This window comes from Ziziphus jujuba, chromosome 11 (assembly GCF_031755915.1).
Source record: "Ziziphus jujuba cultivar Dongzao chromosome 11, ASM3175591v1".
NCBI lineage: Eukaryota > Viridiplantae > Streptophyta > Magnoliopsida > Rosales > Rhamnaceae > Ziziphus > Ziziphus jujuba.
The window spans coordinates 11,162,514-11,184,151 of record NC_083389.1 but is presented as its reverse complement, the minus strand read 5'-3'; the positions used below and the strand labels follow the sequence as shown (position 1 = coordinate 11,184,151).

The following is a 21,638-nucleotide window of genomic DNA, read 5'->3' as shown; positions in this document are numbered from 1 at the left end:
TTCTAATTACAAATATCCTTGAAGCCATTCAATAGTTCAACTATTGAATTCACACAACTCTCACCGTTGTAAAACAAAAAACCACAATCAGAAAAGAAAGATATATATATATATATATATATGGAGTACAAAAAAAATAATTATGAATAAAGAGACATGAAAATGCTCACCAAGTCAGCTGACTTTCTGTAGTACAATCGATTGAAACTCTAAATAAAGCTCCTCATCAGACACCCCCTTAACGACAACAATAAAAACAAAATCACCAAGAATGAATTAAAAAAAAAAAAGGGTTTCAGAATGCAAAATAATCAAGATAAAACGGTTAAAAAAAATAAAAAATGGAAACAATGATATACACGGCATTGCTCAAACAACCCCATAGTATCGAAGATTGGGCACAGATTACAGAGATCCAAAAAGGATAGAGATCACATACAAGGGCCTTGCTAATGTTGCTAAACTCCGAAGGTCCCCGCAAAACCAAGATGATTGATTTATGGATTTAGATGAGAGGAAAAAGCAGAGTCAGAAGCACATTATGTGAGTAAAAACTGTTAGAGTTAGTGACTCGAATTCTTGTTGACCCGACCCGAAAAGCTCGCGGTGCGACCTATTTGGTGAAACTAAATTTTGGAGAAAAATTTGGGGCTTTGTGGTGGAAGCGGAGGTCTCGAGCCGATAGGCCCGAGACCGTAGCCCATCACTGAGCCCGACGGGGGTGCGGGGGCAGCGCCCCCGCGGTATGGACCTGTTCAATTTTAGGGTTTCTTATGTACTATATATTTTTGGTTTTCGGCTGAAATTAGAGTTTAGAAGGTATCGCGCAGTCAGGCTCACCTTTTGTACCAATCTTTCGATATTGGATTTGCTTCTCCCTGCCCGTGGTTTTTCCCTTCAAGGGTTTCCACGTTAATTGTGTGTTTGTTCTTCCCTTTCTTTGTTTCCGTTGCTATTTGTTTTTCCTCCCAATTCCGTATCAAAAACAACTTACAATATCAAAGAAAAATACAAAACATTAAGAGCTTCTATCTAAACCAATTTTATGTGTATATTCTTAATTCTCCACAACGATCAAATAAAAAAGCATAGCAGCCATGGGAATAAGATGCAAGACCATTACAAATAACATGAAAAGTAGACAATGCGCATTGTAAAACCTGGGAAGGTTGTTATGGAAAAGAACATACCCCGATGGTGAGTAAGTCTGTGGTTGGAATGGAGTACAGTGCAATAAATACACAATACCAATATCAAATCTGTTTCTTGGGATCCCCAATATCAGGGAACAAAAAAAGAAAAAAAAGCAATCGACCAAATTGTGATATAAACAGCAATTAATGCCAAAATGTAGCTGCTCACCATAGGACTCTCCGGAGGCAGCTCGGCATTGATTTCCTCTACTTTAATTATGAGGAATAACCTCCAAATGGCCATCGATTTCAATATCATCTTAAACTACTGTCTTATTAAAAAGAGGTTCAAACTTGCAAGGAAAAAAGAAAACAAAACAAAAGTAAAAAAGGGTTAATAAAATTCAATAGAGTGAATAAAATATAAAGAGAGGCAAAAATAAAATTATACAAACATGAACATGCAACTCCTTCGGCACCAGTTGCCAAGTCTTCATAGCTAACTTATCGTAAGAAGATTTTGATTTTCGAAAGTCGGATTATTCAGTATAATCACATATAGCCATCAAAGGATTCATGGTGACCTGCAAAATATATATTTACACACACACACATATAGATATATATATATATATATATATATTGTAACTTATTTGCAATAAATTAGTGTGAATGATTTTTGGTTTTAATGGGCCTTAAATGGCATTATTGGGTTTTAATTGGTTTTTCCGTTTTTGGAGTTTTTGGAATTTGATGGGATTGTTTTTTGTAAGGCAAAAGTAAGAAAATAAAAAAAAATTTGGTTTTTGAATTATCCTCTCTCTCCCTCACGAGTTGACTAGAAAACTAGAGAAAATCAAAGATTTTTGAACATTGCATAGTAGTGTAATAAAGATCAGGTGCACCGAAAGTTCGAAAAAAGTTTTGGTGGTACTGTGTCCAAAGATTTGCAATTCGTTATATCTTGGAAGATTGCTGTCGGAAAACATCTGCACTGGTGGGATGGGAATAGTTGTAAGGACATTGTGGTATCACACAGGCTTCGGATTATTTTTCAACAAGCAGATTAAAGCCAAGTACATACAGATTCTCAATTTATTTTGTTATTTATCTGTATTATTATTTGTCATTTTATTCCACATATATTCATATATTATTCACTTACATATATAAATCAATTTTCATTTTAAATATAGAGCCTTTGAGACCCTGTTGAAAATATTTAACAACAACTACTGAAATTCAAACATCTAATTCAGCAAACCAAAAGCAAATCAATTCACACCCAAAAAAATAAAATTAAATAAATAAAAAAAATAAAATAAAATAAAACGTTTATAAGGTTTCTAATATTACCCCTTTTACAAATAACTTGGCAATCAAATAAACTTCCAGAACAAATAAAAAACTCTAAGGGATTGGACTTTATGAGAGGATAAATCCCATAATGATTCCAAAATAAAATAAAATAAAATAAAATACAGCATCTAAAAGTGTATCACAATATATTCTAACAAAATTTTAATTACAACAATCAAAAATATTAGTGTACCTTACAAACTTTTTTTTTTAATTTTTTTTTACACTTTTTTTGATGACATAGGAATATGAACATTAAACGTGATTAACATGCATATTTATCAAATCAATAATCTTTAAAACATCTAACTCTTTCATTACTTATGCTATCAACTTCCTAGACATTTTAAAAAATGTAGTAATATTCATCAAAGCTAAACACAATATACTAAGAAAAATTAGTAAAATGTCTTCTTGCTAAACATCAATAGTTTCTAAATCGTGTATCGAATACATAATATAAAATTATGCAACTTAGTTATACCATTTTATGATAACTACATGGAAACAAGAATCTTCAATTTTTAAGAAAACAAGATTAATCAATTAGAGGAAAGAAAAAAAAAATTAAAAGAAAGAAGACAAGAAAGGATTATATTTATTAATATCTAGCTAGAATTTTTTGGACTGAAAATATATATAAAAAGAAAATTCTTGTAATAATGGTCATTGAGTATGTATAGCAAAGAAACTGTAATCCAATACATAAACTGAATATGGTCAATAAAATAAAATACCTTCTAAAAATTATTTAGAGAATATTTGACGAACGAATTAATTAAAAATTTTGGGGAAAAGAGAGAAAAACTATTTTTTTCTTTTTTGAGACAGATTATATGTGATAGCTGGATTGAGGAGATTTTTGACAGTGGTTTTTGTCTTTGTATTAGTTGAATTTTCCTGGTTTCACACAATAACAAAATAAATGTTGGAGAGTTTTCGATACTTTTGTATTTAATCACGCACGTTTCCGACATGCATTCTCTAAAAGTGGAGTGTCGACATGTATTAGTTGAATTTAAAGACAGAAGTTAAGTTTTTTCTTTGACAACAACAACAACAACCCAAAAAAAAAAAAAAAAAAGAAAGAAAATGTAGGATTCTTGTCAAAACATCGGTTAAGAGACCTAAGCAAAACTTTGAAGATTATCAACTCCTACAAAAAAACCAATTTAAAAGAATAATAACACACAACATGAAAATTTAATTTGTATAACAAACCTGAAACTTTTCTGGCTCTTCCAGTTACTTCATGAACCTTAAATTCAGTGGTCTAGTGAGCAAATTAGGATCAAATTTTGCGTCACAAAAACTTTATACAGTTCAATAATAAAATCACACTACAAGAAATAAGGGCAACACTTACAAAATTTTTCTCGACACAATGAAAATTGTAACTAAAAGAGTAGCAATAGTTATAATTTTTCCCAATGTCACTTTTGGATGCCTCATTCACTTACAATAATCATGACTGTCACATTTCTTTGGTATAACCATAGTATCTGCTACAAAATATACATTGTCACTGAGATTTTGTCACGAGTGGTCCCAAAACTCATGGCGCCAAGCATTCCCTCGCATATTTTGGCCAAAACAGTGATGAATTCCTCAATTTGTCACTCAACAATTTGAAAACTCCCGCCCAATTAACTTTAGTTTCATTTAACTAATTGTCACTGTTGGTCATCATGCAAAACGCAGTGTTTTGGTCATGCCTTTATCCAAAAAAATGTAGACAATATATTAAAAAATTGCATAAATATATTAAAAAATAGTGCAAAACGCAGCGTTTTTGTCCTCCAGCTTAAACACGGTGCGTTTTTTACATCAGACCGGCCCCAAAAATTTTCTAAGTAAAATTGCCCTCATCTTCTCTAAACACTCGCTAACCTTCCTTCTCCATTGACGCCATCCATCCCTCTTTAACACTGCATTGCCTATGACCATTTCCTTCCTGCCTTCACTTTCTTTTTACGTTATGTATTCTGCTCGGACTCGCAGCAATTAAGTGGCAGGTTGAGCCCTAAATCATTATGCTCCCAAACAGCCCCCATTAAATGAATTGTAGCAATTGGAGACTAAGCCCAGTCGATTTCTGATGTTTAGCTTCTTTCTTCTACTTGTTAACTGCAATTCGGTGTTCGGCATTGTAAGGCCCAAGTTTTGTTTGGTGTCATATTGACCTCTGTGCTTCATTTAAAGGTTTGTTTCGTGTACTATTTCCGACATTGCCCATTATATTTCACATTGCATATTGGGTAACTTCTACTATAGCACCATCTCCTTTGCTAAATTTTTGACAGCAAAAAAGTTTAATAGAACCATGCTGTAGATGATGGACACTATTGGTTCACATTTGTTTGTTTCCATCTGTTGTTCTCCTTTGTTTTGCATTTTTCGGTGATTTTGTCTTATTATTTCATTGTGGGTCTATTAAATTCGGGCCACGAAACACATTTTGTAATTATATTCCAAAGGGATCAAACATTCAACTATACCCACCGAAGAAAATATCGATGTCGATGGAAATGTCGAAGGTATGATTTTACGGAAATATCGATATCGATGAAAATCGGTAAAGTTACAGAAACTGTAAATTTTTAATTTAGAATACAATTTTTTATATATGAGATAATTAATATAATAAAATTATATAAAAATACAATAATTAGAATACAAAGATATTATTAACATAGTTCATAAATATTAAAAATTATTGTAAATAAAAAAAATATAATATTTATTATCATCAAAATATAAAAAATTTAACAAATAATATTAAGATATATAAAATTATCAAATATAATTTATAATACATCATTAATACCAAAAAGAACTCTTTGGTGTTTTAAATTGATTTGTTAATTCTATATAATCTGCAATTTCATATTATAGTAGCAAAAAATTATTTATTAATATCTTTACTATAATTAACTGATTTTAAACTATTTTGAAAAACTAAATTTAAAAAAGATAAAAAAAAAAAAGAATCCAATTTTTTTTTTCAAAATCAGTTTATTTTTTACCCAAAAAAATTGAATATAATATTATGATGGTTATTTTGTTAACCAAAAACATCAGCAAATGGGAAAATAGTAGAAATATGTAAGCAAAGCACTTACCATTTACAATTCATTTGCCATTTACCATTTACCATTTTTAAGTATTGTACAATTTATTATTAAAATATTATTTCTCTGGGTAATTAAAATCCGTCAATCCGTTAACTATTTTTGTGTATATATATATTTTCTAAATTATTCATATTTTATTATTTTTAATTATTTTAATTTTTAATTTTTTTATTCCTTTTACTGGGGATATTTTTCATTCTTCCACTCTCCTCTTCGATCTTCTTCCTGATCACCCAAAAGAAAATAGAAAGAAACCACCAACCTTACGACAGCAACTCCCATAAACAATTTCTTTTCATTTTTGGACACCCACCAAAAAATACTTATACTAAATTGATACCCACATTCCCAGGAACTTATAGCACCTTTATTCGGCAGTAAAATGGTTTAGGTTCGCCGAAAAATCATGAAAACTGATGGGGATTATATTTTCCGATCGCCGTTTTTCGGTGAGTACCAAGTCGAATGGATGGGTACTGACATCTTAGGTAGCCCCTTGACGAGGGTTTTCATCAAATCTATCCATCTTTAGATTCATTGGTATCATCTTTCTCTCCCTTTATAGTTTCCCCCTCTTGGTTTTGTTTTTTATTTTCTTTATCTCATATTTTCCATTTTTTGGTCATTTTTCTAGAAATTTTTTCATCTTTTTCTCAATTGAATTGATGAGATTTTGGCTGAGGTCGGTTTTTGGACCTATTTGGTTTTGGGAAAGATCGAAAGAGATGAGAAACGAAGGTAGCCAAGATTTCGTAGATTTCCATTAGTTTTCCATTGGATTTCCACAAATTTTTCAAAATTTCAACCGATTTCTTCCGACAATGACGATATTACACGGAATCGGTGATGTTTCCATGACATCACTGACATAAATTTCTTCCCCCCCTCTATCGATGTCGATGCTTGGCGATACCCGAAACTTTCGACGACATTTCGATGATTTCGGCGATATTTTCTTCCTTGACTATACCTTTAAAATGGTTTGATAGTAGTGGCATTGTGTTAATAATTTTTGATATACCTTGTAGGATTATAATGATTGGGTGGTGATTAGATAGTCCCTGTCTAGTTCTCAATGCTTATATTTTACTTGCATTACCCATCATTAGAGATCCAACATATCACGGTATTTCTTCGGTCAAGACTGTTAACTTACATTTCGAACCCACTGTTACACTTTCTGTTGCTGCAAAGTTGATTTATTTATTTTATTTTCTGCCACATTGTGCTTTAAAATGTCAATTTTCTTCCTTTCTGAGTTAATATTCCGTCTAATCACATCTGCCATTGTACGTAGGAGGTGAGATTGCATATCAGTACACCATGAATAGAAGTTGCTTTGCTGCAATACTTTTAGGTTTGACTCGGCTTCATTATACTCGTATTCTAAAGTGCTTTCTTTTGGCCATACATATCTTGGTTGGTTAATATAGTTTGCATATGCAATTTGTTTGCTGAACATGATATCAGTTATATTTGTAAAAGTTACAGCATGTGTGACACCATTTCTTAAACCTTGTAATGAACATCAAAAATTGACATGGTGGTTATTTGTACACATAACTATTGCTATGATACCTCAATTTATATATATATATATATATATATATATATATGTAATTTGGACATGGGTTTGTTGTACCAACCTTGTCAGTTTTTATTAGAAATTGTATATTGGAATATTGCTGTCAACTGGTATTCCGAGTATAAATGTGTTATAATGTTAGCTACATACCTTTTGCAAGGATATCTTGCAAATGTGCCTCAAGGAAGCATACATGTTGTAGAACATTTACACCAAGTTTCACTAAGCAATGTCAAGTACTTGTTTTGTTTATGATTATCAAAAGTAAATTAGTAAGTACACTTGGTTTATGCGAAGAACAATAACTTTAACTTGGCGATGTTGACAAGCAAACTAAATGACATCTAAATGTGCTGACGGTTTTGTTGAAATAGTTACTTGTATGCGTGTTTGCAATCTGTAAAATTTCTTCAGCTTACGATTTCTTAGTTGCCGTGAACTGATTTCGCACCAATGTCTCCCATGTTTTTGAATCCACATATGTATATTTGTAGCTTCACCCTAACATCTTGAGTGTGTCGTTCATGTTCGCATCTATAGGTTGACTTATTGATAAAAAAAGTTCCATGGTCATCCTAAATTTCGTGGTGTCTTTAATTCCAAAAATAAACATTGCCTTCATGCATACCAAAAAGATTGTACTGGTTTTGCGTTATGTAGTTCATAGGGTTATATTACGTTTTGTTCCATAATTGACTTGCTGTGTGTACTAGCCCTTGCTTAAGAACTTGTATATCATCACATGTCCATGCAAATTGTGTGGATGTGAATGCCTTAGTCACAACAACCATTGTTGTAAATAAATGGGATCCTTATAGTCTACTAACTCTTGCTTCAACCTACCATGCTTGATAGATGGATAGAAGTTGGATGCTACTTGGTAATAGAGTACTACCTGAATATGTTAATGGTGTCAATGATTTCTTAAAGTTTTCCATCAATCACATGGACAATGGAAATACAATCCGCTGCCCATGTTATAAGTGCAACAATTATTGTTGGCTTACTCCAGATCAAATGCGGGACCACTTGGTCATCCATGGCATTGTAAAGGTATACAACCCATGGGTATATCATGGAGAGATGGCTGCAGCAGCAAGTGAATCAGAATATAACAAGGATGACAGTAATGATGTGGTTGATGATGACATAGATATTGTTGGAGATGGAACTTGGGATATGCTACATGAGTTGAATAACGAATCACTATTTAATGATTGGACATCTTCCTCCACATCTAATTGTGCTGTTGGTGATGTGTCAATTGATTCAAACTTTTTTACAAAGCTATTTACTGATGCAATGCTACCTTTGTATTCGGGATGCAAGACATCTAAGCTTTCCTTCGTTATTAAGCTGCTTCATTTGAAGATAATCGATAAATGGACTAATAAGTCCTTCACAATGTTACTTGAGTTATTCAAGTCTATACTCTCATCCGATGCTCAATTCCCTTCAAATTACTACAAGGCTAAGAAAGTCATCCGTGATTTAGGACTCCATTATGAGAAGATTGATGCATGCAAGAATGATTGTGTCCTCTTTAGGAAAGAGTATGCGGATCTAGATTCATGTCCAACATGCAACTCACCTATGTATAAATGTAGCTTGAATGGTGGTGGTATAATACCTGAAAAGGTATTGCGTTATTTCCCGTTGTCACTTAGGTTGCAAAGGTTATTTATTTCTTCCAAAACAGCTGAGGATATGAGATGGCATTCAACTAGGCGTGTCAAGGATGGGTTGCTAAGACACCTCGTTGACTCAGAAGCTTGGACGCATTTGGATCAAGAACACCCTTCATTTGGTAGTGAACCACAAAATGTGCGTATGGGATTATCAAGTGATGGGTTTAATCCTTTCAACAACATGTCTAACTCTTATAGCATGTGGTTCGTGTTTACTGTCCCATATAACTTACCATCGTGGAGATGTATGGAGGAGCCATTTCTAATGTTAACTTTGCTAATTCCAGGTTCAAAAGGACCAGGTAATGACATTGATGTATATCTTCAACCATTGGTAGACGAGTTAAAAGTTTTATGGTAACATGGTGTACAAGCTTATGACGCATCAATGAACAAACTTTTCAAATTGTGGGCGGCCATTTTTTGGACTATCAATGATTTTCCAGCTTATGGTAACCTTTCCGGTTGGTCCACAAAAGGGAAACTAGCATGTCCTGTATGTAACTTAAATGCATTTCCAATTTGCATTACGGGGGCAAGACTTGCTACATGGGTCACCATCGCTTCTTGCATATAGAGAATAAATGGCGTAATCAAATTAGATTCGATGGTAGGGATCATAGACCACCTCCTAACCTATTGTCCAGAGATGAAATTCTTGAACAATTAAATGGAATTACACAACCAATATCTGGTAAAATGCCACATGGTAGGGCAACGAAGAGGAAGCGTGCTATATCGGAATTAAATTGGACCAAAAATGGAAAGATTTAAAAATCCGCCACAACCTTGATGTAATGCATATAGAGAAAAATGTTTATGATAGTGTTGTTGGGACAATATTGACTATTGATGGGAAGACAAAGGACACATTTTAGGCTCGATTAGATTTGGAGGCTATGGGTTTAATGTGCGACCTACATCCAAGGAGCTTGAATGGTGTAACCTTTTTTACCGCCTACATGTTATATGCTTAATATAGAGGAGAAGAGGAGGTTTTTTGAATTTTTAGCATTGGTTAAGCTTCCGGATGGATATGGCTCAAATATTGGCAAATGTGTGAGCTTAAGGGATTACAAGCTTGTTGGTTTAAAGAGCCATGATTGTCATGTTCTCATATAATTGTTGCTGCGATTGGCTTTGCGTGATGTTTACGTAAAGATGTGAGCAAAGCATTGATTGATTTTTGCATCTTCTTTAGAGAGTTAACATCTAAAACATTGAAGGTGGATGTATTACATCAATTGGAAAGCAAAATTGCTGTTGTGCTTTCAAAGATAGAGACATTATTTCCTCCTATATTTTTCGATGTCATGGTGCATTTACTGATCCATCTTACACGGAAGCCACTATAGCCGGTCCTTGTCAATATTGGTGGATGTACCCATTTGAAAAGTAACTAACATATTTTGTCTAATATAGGTTGTTGGTGATGAAATAGCATGCTTTTTATGACCTTACTGTGTTTGTATACCTTTTAGGTACATGCATACGTTTAAAGGTTATGTTCGTAATAAAGCCCAACCGGAAGGATCAATAGCCGAAAGATATATTGACAATGAATGTTTGACATTCGTGTCAATGTATATTCGTGATACGGAAACAAAATTCACTAGACCAGACCGGAGTTGTGATGTTGACCATGGTCAAAGTTCCAGTGAATTATCCATCTTCCAACACAAAGCTCGTGGTTTAGGGGCAGCCATAAATGTTGATCTTAACATGCTTGATTAGGCACAAATTAGGTGGTATGTTTTGAATAATTGTCCGGAAGTTTTCCCATACCTAAAATAAGTATTCGATGTTAACTCTAGCTTATATTCCTTAATCATTGGGCTGTTGGATTAAATTAAATTCACACAGCAACTCAATATACAATAACACCATTGATATGTTTACTTCCATGTCGTTGTGTTATGGCCTTGTGCTATTTATGTAGTGAACATAAAGGTCTTGAAAGAGACAATGTTGAAGACATTGAAGTAAAACAACAACTAGAGTTCCCTAGATGGTTTCTAAAATGGATGCGTTATACATCCCACCCCATTTCATCCAGCTTATCAATCAATCATCAACAGACATCATGCGGAATGTATGTTTTATGTGCAGCTTATTCAGTTAGAGTCGGATGGTTGTAACATTGGTGTGCATGACCTTAAAAGTATAGCTAGAGGACTTGATAGGTTTGCTCTTCAATATGCTGGCTGCATGATTAATGGCCATAGGTTTCGCATATTAGAACGTGATTATGTAAAAGAACCTAAAACAGTGGCACTATCATCAAGGGAGAACACAATGGGGCAGAAACTAATTTCTTTGGTGTCCTAAGGGAAGTCATTGAGTTGATTTATTTGAGTTAGAAGAAAGTGTTCATGTTTAAGTGCCACTGGTGGGACATGGGCACAAGAAATAGAATTCATGTAAATGACTTCGATTTTTTGAGTGTCAATGTAACAAGGACTTGGTATAAGGATGATCCTTATATTCTTGCAAGTCAATTTGAAGAAGTTATTTACATCCCTGACACGAAGTTGGGAAAGAATTGGAGAGTTGTTCAAAGGATGCAACCATGAAATATTTTTGATGCACATGTCACGAAACAAATGGGCGATGGAGCAGATGAGCCTTTCCAGCAATATGAATGCAATGCAGTTGATAATGATGACACAACTGATGACTTGGTCCAACCACTTATCCAGACCGACATGGATGACATTATGATAGATGTGAATGCAACAGCCTGCCTAAACATAAGAGAAGGATCAGCTACCTACGACGATGAAGACAATGATACAGATTTAGGGGATTAGAATATTTACAATCATATATAACCATATTTTTTATTACCTTATTGTGTTGCATGCTTTGTTCAACATGATGTAATAATATACATTTGCTTCTTTCATATTTATACAATTACCACAATGTATGCAATGTGCTTGGTCCATTGCTTACTGAATCCGTGTTAGTGAAGTTAATTTGACTGTCCGATTGATGTACATATCTTTCCATGCCATATTGGCTTGCAAGTGTTCTCAATTTTATGTTATGTGTCTAGGTAATTTAGCATGGCTCCAAACCAACAAGGAAAAAAGGTTGTTCGAGGCGGAAAGATTCCAATTAGAGTTTCACCGAGAAAGGCTAATCAGCTTCCTGCAGGTTAGATGCAACGTTATTCCATGACCTTTTTAATTTTCCAGTACGTTGTGTAATATTGATGGTCTACCATTATCTTATAAATATTTAATATGAAATTCCATCAAGATAAATACAAGGTGACACACGCTTGTTGCTTGCTTGCTCCTATTTTACACATGGCAGATTGTACATCTTGGATCAGTATAACAAAGGGTCATAGGATGAGTGCTGCCAGGAATAACAAAGATTATGCCATAAATGGAATTGATAGTACAGCTTCAGGTTTGTGATATGAAATAAGAGTTTGAATCTTTTTTTTTTCTTCTTCATAACGAGGTGAGTAGGTAAGGCCCATGTTTATATTTTAAGTATAGTATGTATGACGTTGACCTTGTTTTTGCAACTTTCGTGGTTTCATTACCATGTGTCGTTGGTTCCTATTATACACATGATATGTAATCAGCTCAATATGGCTGTTGGCGAAGCAAGGCAGTTAGAGATACATATATATATATACACACACATATATATATACACACACACATATATATATATATATATATATATATATATATATATATATATATATCTAAAGTTAGTGTATTTAATTCTTAGCAAAATGTTGTAGACGGTTGCTTTAACAGTTATGTTAGGACAATTGGAGACTTGTCAATGCATCATATTTGTTGTAACCATATACTAAGCATTTTCAGCATGGGTAATCATGTGATGCAACTCCTGTGTCCATGCTAACAATCTCTTGAATTTGTTGATATTTTCAGTGATAGAGAATATGGAAAAACTTCCTGTGTTGCCCATTCGCACATCGCCAAGGAAAAAAGTACCTTTGAAGTTATTTGAACCTTCAAATGCCAGACACCAAGACCTGCTGGCTGATGGAATGGGCAATCGTACAATGCAACGGGATCCGAACGACGGGATATATATACATAGCACAGGTGAGAGCTGCGTTGCATATATTATTGATTGGTATGCTCAGTAGGGTAGTATGATATATCTTGAGTCACAATCTCTATAAATTCTATGATGCTATGGTTAATGAATCCTCAGTAATTTACATTGTGCAACTTTGTACAATTGTCATGCAGGGACATTAAGTTAGTTGCTGTTTGCAGTGAGAGCGAAGATGACAAAACCTCCTGTGTTACCCACTAGGACGTCTCCAAGGAAAAAATGCAATCTCCAAGTACAAGCACCAGCACCGGCCATACACAATGACATTTCAAATGAAGAAGTGACCAATCCTACAACCCAGTGGGAGACAAATGGTGGGGAAAAAATATATAGCCTAGATTAGAGATTTGTATATGTAAGGATTGTAAGTGTGTTATGATTGGTACGGGGAACATGTGTTATATTATATGTTGACGAATAAATTGTTTCTAAGATGTAGGTTGTCAATGGGAATGTATGTTACATTTAGATAAATGGCTAAAAGGGATACACTTGTAAGTTAATTATGCAACAAAACATTAACCGTTGGATGTTTAACACATATTGTAGGAAGGATAATGGCTAACGGGATTGTTGGGCATACATCACAGGAAGTAGCCCCTCAACATGCAACAGTTGACTTGGCTACAATGACAAGCAGAAATGACGATGCAGATGCAGCATAACCCACTAAAGCAGACATTGAGGGTGAGCAGTTGCAGACCTACAATGGAAGATGTACAAAAACCTTTGATTTTAGAGAAAGTGGATGTTAAAAATATCTATATTATAGTGTAAAAAGCATTGAGATATGACTTGTGATATCGCAGATCCCAACAAAGGTCGATCAAAACGTGGTAAAATGCGAGAATCAGTAGCTACCCAAAGGAAATTGCCAAAAGAAAAGATGGCAGTTACATGCCCCAAGCATGTTATGAGGTTTGTAGGAAAATACGCTAAGGAAATAACATCGGAGACAGGTGTTGTTGTTAGGAGCCATTGGCCACTAGATGTGGGAGGTTGGGAGGAGATAGATATGGACATTAAACATGTCATGATTCAGAGGATAAAGGTATTATCTAAACACATTTGCTTGCACTGTTTCTCAAAAGAAAGTGTTCACTTTTTTAGCTGGTTTTAAGACAATGTGTAGTACGTGTTTACATATTTCCCCAATGAGTACGTTATGTGCATCTGACTGTTCTTACATTGTGGCCATATGTAGGATTGGTTCGACATTGGCAGTGAGTCACATGCAGAATTAGCCCTTATCCAACAAATGAGAAGAACATATAGGACTGGGAGATATAGAATGTATCAAAAAATTCGCCAGTTGAATGATGTGGATGGCATTTTAGAAATATGTCCAGATGGAATATCTGAGCATGAGTGGCTGAATTTTTTCTAAATTTACATGTCCGAAGCATTCCAGGTTTACATACAAACTTAATAGGTTATGATGTACTAGCTGTTGATGGTGTATATTGTGAATCAAAAATGTAGTTTATAGTGCATATGTGTCAACATGTAAACTGCAAAAAAGAAAATAATAGTGTAGTTGGAAAGTGTGTTGGAAGTAGTGTGCATCCAAGCTACGGATGCTAAGTTCTATACAACTCCATATGATGACAGGTAGATGTCAAATGGAACATTAATTTTAGCTTGTTTTTGTTTAGGAAAGAAGCCTTAAGAACAAACACAGTCGAGAAGCTCCAAGAACTTTGCATTGTGGGGGTACAAAATCATTTGCAAGGGTCATACATGAGGCAAAAACACAGGTGAGAACACAATGTCTTACATAAGCTTTTGTGTCCCTGCAATATTGCAATACTACTTGTTATCATATGCAGTTTGCTTTTGGGGTGCAACATTGAATGATTATATGCCTCTAGCATTGCCAGTAGGATCCAGATGTGAAGATGGAAATTGATAGAATTCCCTGTGGAATGACACCCATTACAGCAGCAAGATAAACAATTGGGTTGATAAAAAATCAAAGGACATATATGTAAGGAAAATTAAGTAATAAGAACCTCAAAATTTTAAGCATGCTGCACAGCACATTATATGTTACAATATAATGGTTGAAAGAGTAATGACAATGTGTTTTTATGTTAGGAACAACTGTTATCATTGAAACAATCTGATGACCTAACTTAAGATGAGATATTTGACATGTTATTGCCACAAAAATCTTGTTACATACCAGGAATGGGAGTGGGCCCTAAGCGCCTGAAATCAAAAGCAAGACAAGAAGTTGCTGAATTAGAGAGGCAAGTTCTAGATTATAAGAAAAGAGAGGAGGAAGCAAAAGCAAGAGAGGGGGAAGCAAAGGCAAGAATGGAGGAACATAGAGAGAAGGCCGATGATGTAATGAAGCACAATGAAGCATTGCCAGCAAGACTTGCTACCATGGAGAAGAACATGGCTAGGTTTACACGTGTATTAGACCAGAGATTTGAGTCATTCGAAAGACATCTTTCTCTGACCCTAGGATGGCTTAGTCAAAATTCCACTCAGCATGCAGCAGGTACTTAGTTAAATATGCCATGGATGGACTATTTTACATTAAAATATATTGCTTGTTGTTGCTTAAATATTGTTGGTATGACTAGCTGCTGTGATGTTTACTTGTTGACATGGTAAGATGCCTCAAGCATCTACTAGTCATTATTCATGGATTGTAAGTTCATTTAGCATTTGTTTTTGTTTCGTGAATAATGCTTGAATTAGAAGCAGACTGTTTGACCCACTGTGTGTGGTCAGTTAAGGGCCTATCAACTCTCCCCATGGCTGATCTTGAAATGGGGATACAATATGATTGATTGTGAGTCTAAGTTGTGTTGAGTGTTTAATGTATAATGTTGTAAAGTAGTGTTGCTTGCTTGATATTAATTAGCATGTATTAATGCACTGGACAAGAATGGCAATTTTTATTTTATGTTATTTTTTTCCTGCTTTGTACAAAAATGTGAAATGTGTTATTTGCTTTGTAGCTTAATTACATGATATGTTGGTCACACGTGTTACTCTCGTATTTGCATCTTTTCATTATGTACACAGTTAGTTTCATCTAGTAAGTGCTACGTGAATATATATGTAAAACATGTTTGCAAGGTGAAATGTCAACCAACTTAAGCGTGGTTTCAGGTGGTTCTTCTTAAGGAGTTCGATGAGCAACAATGGTAGATGGCCAGCTAGAGGTACATGACTGGAACAATTTTTGGAGCATAAGGGATCTGTTAGTTTTGGGAGGCCATGCACTTGTTGCTGGTTGGTATATATAAGTTGGACATGTGTTTATTTTGGAATATTGACCTGCGATCCCTTAACATGCCATATAGTAGCTGACGTTATGTAGTTTTCTTAACTTTAACTATGAAGTTGTAGGATTTAACAGTGGTATACCATAGGGTTAATTTTTCATGGAAGCATATACCATGAATGAAGATATGCTAACATGAAAAATTTTTGCTCTATCTGTCAACTCCCATGGTATATGAATTTGTGGATCCTATGTGAAAAGAGGTTACATCCTATATGAAAAGAGTTAGACATGTTGTGAATTTAACTATTTCTTGCATGACCATGTGATGTATATATTAAATTGAAAGGTGGCTAAAATGAATATTGTACGTTGTTATGTCACACTAAAAATATATAATAGTTTAAAATTGTCAAGCAAGGAATGTAACAGTGGTAAAAAAGCATCGACAGAAACAATGTGACAGATGTTATACTGACACTCAGTAACTATAACAATATCATAACTGTGCTATTTGTGGCATATCATTTAAAATGTCACAGATCCAACCGTGTCAATTTTGCCAATGAAACAGTGATCAATTTGTGTCAAGACACTAGATGTCACAGATAAATTTGTTATGTCGAATATCAAAACTGTCACACAAACAATGGTGGCGATACTATGTAACTAAAATATTAGATTGACAAGATCATAAATTGCAATTAATGACAACATACCATTTACTGTGACAATTATCATTGCTCATTTAGTGATGTTTTGTACATAGCTAATGCAATATGAAACACTGACAATGTCGTTTTTGTCACAAATACATACACTTTCAGTGACAACTAAATTAGTTACGCAGATAAATGCATTAGCGTCACATTTTTTGTGACAACATTGTGACACCGGGTTGTTGTTACTATATATGAAACTGTGACAAAATATGGGCATACGGTGACAAAAAATGAGGCGTAAGTGTTGTAGTGTCATTACTGATATAACAAGTATTAATTGACTGCATTTATTATCTTTCTCTTCTTTTTTTTTTTATACTTTTTAAACTAAAAATTTATTAACCCAAATGATAGTCAAAAAAATTAAAAAGGTAGTCAATTAAATTGGTGGTGATTGGTTAAATTTAAATTAGGTTTGTTTTTTAAAATCTAAAAATCAGACCAAGGTGAACTTATAGCATTAGCTAGTGTTGTGATGATTAAATAGTATTTTTCATATATAAATAAAAGTACAAAAATTTTGTTATATTATAATTTAATTATAAGATTAAGAAGTGGATTAAGGAAATAGTTTATTCTAACGGAGAAGTTGAATTTGGGTGCAGCTTGATATATTCTTTGGGGAACCTTGGGAATAAAAATGAGTAGAAGAGCTGGTTTCCGCATTGAAGGAATGCAAAGCCAATGCCAATGGATCATAAAGTTAAAAGGATGGATCATATTGGGATATATTATTGGAGATTAACAAGAATCGTAATCATTTTATTTGCATTGATTTTCTTTAATAATGCTTTCAAATAGGACATCTTCATGGCCGGCATAGATACATCATTGAAAAATAATCATCTATTGCACAGTAGAACCCAATTCTAGTCTCCAATTTAAGGTAGTCTAGGTCACAGTGTATTTTCTGTACTCAAATTCTTTAGTATATGTACATAAAATATTTATTGTTAGAAAACAACAAATTATTTTGTTATAGTTGTAATTTTCTACGATCAAACCGTTATTTACTTCCACTTCTTTTCTTTTTGAAACTTTATTTACTTTGGCTTGACAATTTTACTCACTATTATTACAAAATAGGTATGATACAGACGTTATCAAATTTTATTATTTTATGTTCGTTGTTGTTGGTCTCTGCAATATTTTGTTATAATTTCATTTTTTATTTTTTTTGACCAATAAAATGAATGTAGTTTACTTTTATTCAATTAAAACTTTGAAAGCATTAAATTAACTGATTTTAGCAATATATATATATATATATATATTTATATAAATATATGATTTTTTTTTTTTATCCGTCTTATTATCAGTAATAGGATAAGAATATCAATTGCCATTTGGTCATGGTCCACGAAATAGGGAAACCATTCACAGAGAACTTATCTCTAATGAATGCATGCCAGAATTGACCGTGCAACCCTCGAATACATCAACGGCGTAGCGGCTTTTGAATGTAATAAAACATAATATATTCTAGCTAGCCACTTTCGTTAAATTATTATTAACCAGTTGAAATTGTATATTCAACAAATGACAATGAGATGACAATGAAAACAGATCTCAAATCAAAATAATTGAACTTCTTAATAATGCAACACATCCCCATTGCCATGCTCTATTAAAACACTTCCTCAGTTCAACTCTGTTTCCCATTAAAATTCAGTAAATTATTCAACCATGGAAGAAAATTTGCAAAGCTATATCATACTCTTCATCGTATGTATAATCTCCACCATCCTCTTCAGCTCCATATTTACAAAAATTCAGACAAGAAAGCTTCGTCTTCCACCAAGACCACTGGCTCTTCCAATCATCGGACATCTTCACCTTCTTGGTCCATTAACTCATCAATATCTTCACAAATTGTCCAACCGTTATGGACCTCTGTTTCATCTCTCCCTAGGCTCTGTTCCCTGTGTTGTTGCTTCGTCCCCTAAAATTGCCAAAGAGTTCCTTAAAACCCACGAAACCATGTTTTTGAACCGTCCTCAGAGGATTGCTGTGGACTACCTTACCTTCGGCTCCACTGATTTCATTTTTGGACCATGTGGGTCTTATTGGAAGTTCATGAAGAAGCTTTGCATGTCTGAGCTTCTTGGTGGCCGAACACTCGATCAGTTCCTTCCGGTTCAGCGCGATGAGATTAAGAGGTTTGTGCAGCTGATGATGAAGAAAGCTGATAAAGGTGAATGTGTCGATGTTGGTGGAGAGCTCATGAGGTTGACTAACAATGTCGTTTCGAGAATGATTATGAGCCAGAGATGTTCTGGGAACGAAAACGAAGCCGATGAAGTAAGGAAAGTGGTGAAAGAGACAGCAGAGCTTACTGGGAAATTCAATTTTTCGGATTATATTGGATCGTTGAGGAATATGGATTTGCAGAGACTTGGTATAAGGCTAAAAGAAGTCCGTGAGAATTTTCAGACCATGACGGAGAGGATCATAAAAGAGCATGAAAAAGCAAGGATAAGAATGGAGGAGGTGATGATGATAAAGTGAAGGATTTACTTGACATTTTGCTTGATATTTCAGAAGATGAAAGCTCAGAGATTAAATTAACAAGACAAGACATTAAGGCATTTATCCTGGTAAATATGGTTTTTTCCATACAAATTTCTTCTCTTTTGCTTTGAACGAGATGTTCATTATTGAAAACTAGTTGCATAACTATCAACAAGTAAAATCCTATTATCAAATAAATAATCAACTTGTAAAATCCATATAAGGGAAGGTAGATAGACATTAAATTTTGAAGTATATATGATTTATTTACCCAATTTATACGCCTAACAAACCAATTAACAGACACTTTGCGATCAATTTTTAGGATATGTTTGCAGCAGGCAGTGAAGAAAATATCGATGTCGATGAAAATATCGAAGGTATGAATTTATAGAAATATCGATGGAAATGTCGATATCGATGGAAATATCGATGAGGTTACGGAAACTATAAATTTTTAATTTAGAATACAAATTTTGAGATATAAAATAATTAATATAATAAAATAATATAAAAATTCAATAATTAGAATACAATAATAATAAAATATAATAAAATACTCATCCAATTAAGCATATATACTAAAATCTTATATATTATATAACAAAAAAACTAACAATGTTATTTATTTATTTTTAAATAGATAAAATCAAATTTATTAAATAAATAAATAAAATTAAATTAAACACTAAAATAAAAAAATAAAAAAAATAAAGAGATGTGTATTAAAATACTACATATAAAAAAATCATATATTATCCTTTATATAATATAATATTATCATATTATTATTTTATATTATTTTATTATAAAATATTATCCTATTATATTTTATATTATTTTATTATAAAATATTATCATATTTTATTTATTTATTTATTTTTTTCTTTTTCTTTCCTTCCCCCCATGTGGAAGAAAGATTTTTTTCTTATCCTTTCTTCTTCTTCCTCTCTTCCCTTCGTCTTCTTCCTCCCTCTCTTCTCTGCTAGATCACAACCAATCCAACAAAAGAAACAAATTCATAATATGTCAGATCTTAGAATCACAGTCGCCGACATCTCTCCAAAAAATCCACCGAAACCCGACGACGTCTCGCCGAATTCTCCACCGGATTTTCCACCATATCCACCCAAAAAATGAAATCCCGATCGACTCCTGCGTTTCCAGGCGAAACCCATTGAATCCGGCGACATTCCAGCGACACCCATGACAAAAACTCTTCCCCCCCCCCCCCTTTTCGGTGTCGGAGGTGGTCGCCAACCGACAGTATCGTTGATTTTTCGCCCGTGTCGGCGACATTTGCTTCACTGGCAGCAGGTACAGACACATCTACTGTTACTACAGAATGGGCAGTGGCAAAGCTCGTAAACAACCCATCTATAATGAACAAAGCAAAAGAAGAGATTGATTCTGTAGTAGGAAAAACCAGACTTGTAGAAGAGTCAGACATTGCTAATCTTCCTTATCTCCAAGCTATAGTGAAAGAGACTCTGAGACTTCACCCAATTGGTCCATTACTTATGAGAGAGTCATCAGAAAACTGCAACATTAATGGCTACCATATTCCAAGAAAGACCCAATTGCTAGTCAATCTTTGGGCTATTGGCAGAGACCCCAAGTATTGGGAAAACCCGTTGGAGTTCAAACCAGAGAGGTTTTTGGAGAAGCAATTGGATGTTAGAAGACGGCATTTTAAGTTTTTGCCATTTGGGAGTGGAAGGAAAGGATGTCCTAGAATCTCACTTGGGCTTCAGATTGTTCAGACAAGCCTTGCTTCCATGATTTAGTGTTTTGATTGGAAGCTTAAAGGAAGATGTTGTGTTGTTGATATGGAAGCAGGTCCTAGTTTGACCCTCCCCAGGGCACATCCTATAATTTGTGTCCCGGTTGCTAAGCTCTGCCCATTTAAAAGTTCATGAAGGGTTGGGGGGGGGGGGGGGGGAATGCATACAAAATACACTTTCGTACATTACAAGACTATATGTATAACTTTATGGTTTTACAAATAATATTTTGGAGGAGAATTCAATTTAGCAGTAACTTCATCGTTTTGAATAAAAAATAAGTATAGTTCATTCTTGTCAATCTTAAATGAAATTCATAGTATAATATAAATCAATATATAGAGTACATACCAAATGCTTTTCAA

The 21,638-nt window shown here is 33.9% G+C and overlaps 1 protein-coding gene and 1 pseudogene across 1 annotated transcript; both read left to right on the top strand.

Moving 5' to 3' along the window:
• The first annotated feature begins 8,066 nt into the window (after window positions 1-8,066).
• On the top strand, window positions 8,067-10,633 carry LOC107404437 (uncharacterized). The gene is made up of 2 exons (XM_016011420.3): window positions 8,067-9,256; window positions 10,381-10,633. The coding sequence occupies exons 1-2, from the start codon at window positions 8,067-8,069 to the stop codon at window positions 10,631-10,633; spliced, it is 1,443 nt and encodes a 480-aa protein (XP_015866906.2).
• Window positions 10,634-18,584: 7,951 nt separating this feature from the next.
• LOC107404530 (cytochrome P450 93A3-like) lies at window positions 18,585-21,405 on the top strand (annotated as a pseudogene).
• The last annotated feature ends 233 nt before the right edge of the window (window positions 21,406-21,638 follow it).

Bases quoted from the DNA above. Each gene is read 5' to 3' on its own strand.
- LOC107404437 (XM_016011420.3), top strand. From the start codon at position 8,067: ATGGATAGAAGTTGGATGCTACTTGGTAATAGAGTACTACCTGAATAT. The intron at 9,257-10,380 runs GTAACATGGTGT...TATACCTTTTAG, and splicing joins GACGAGTTAAAAGTTTTATG to GTACATGCATACGTTTAAAG.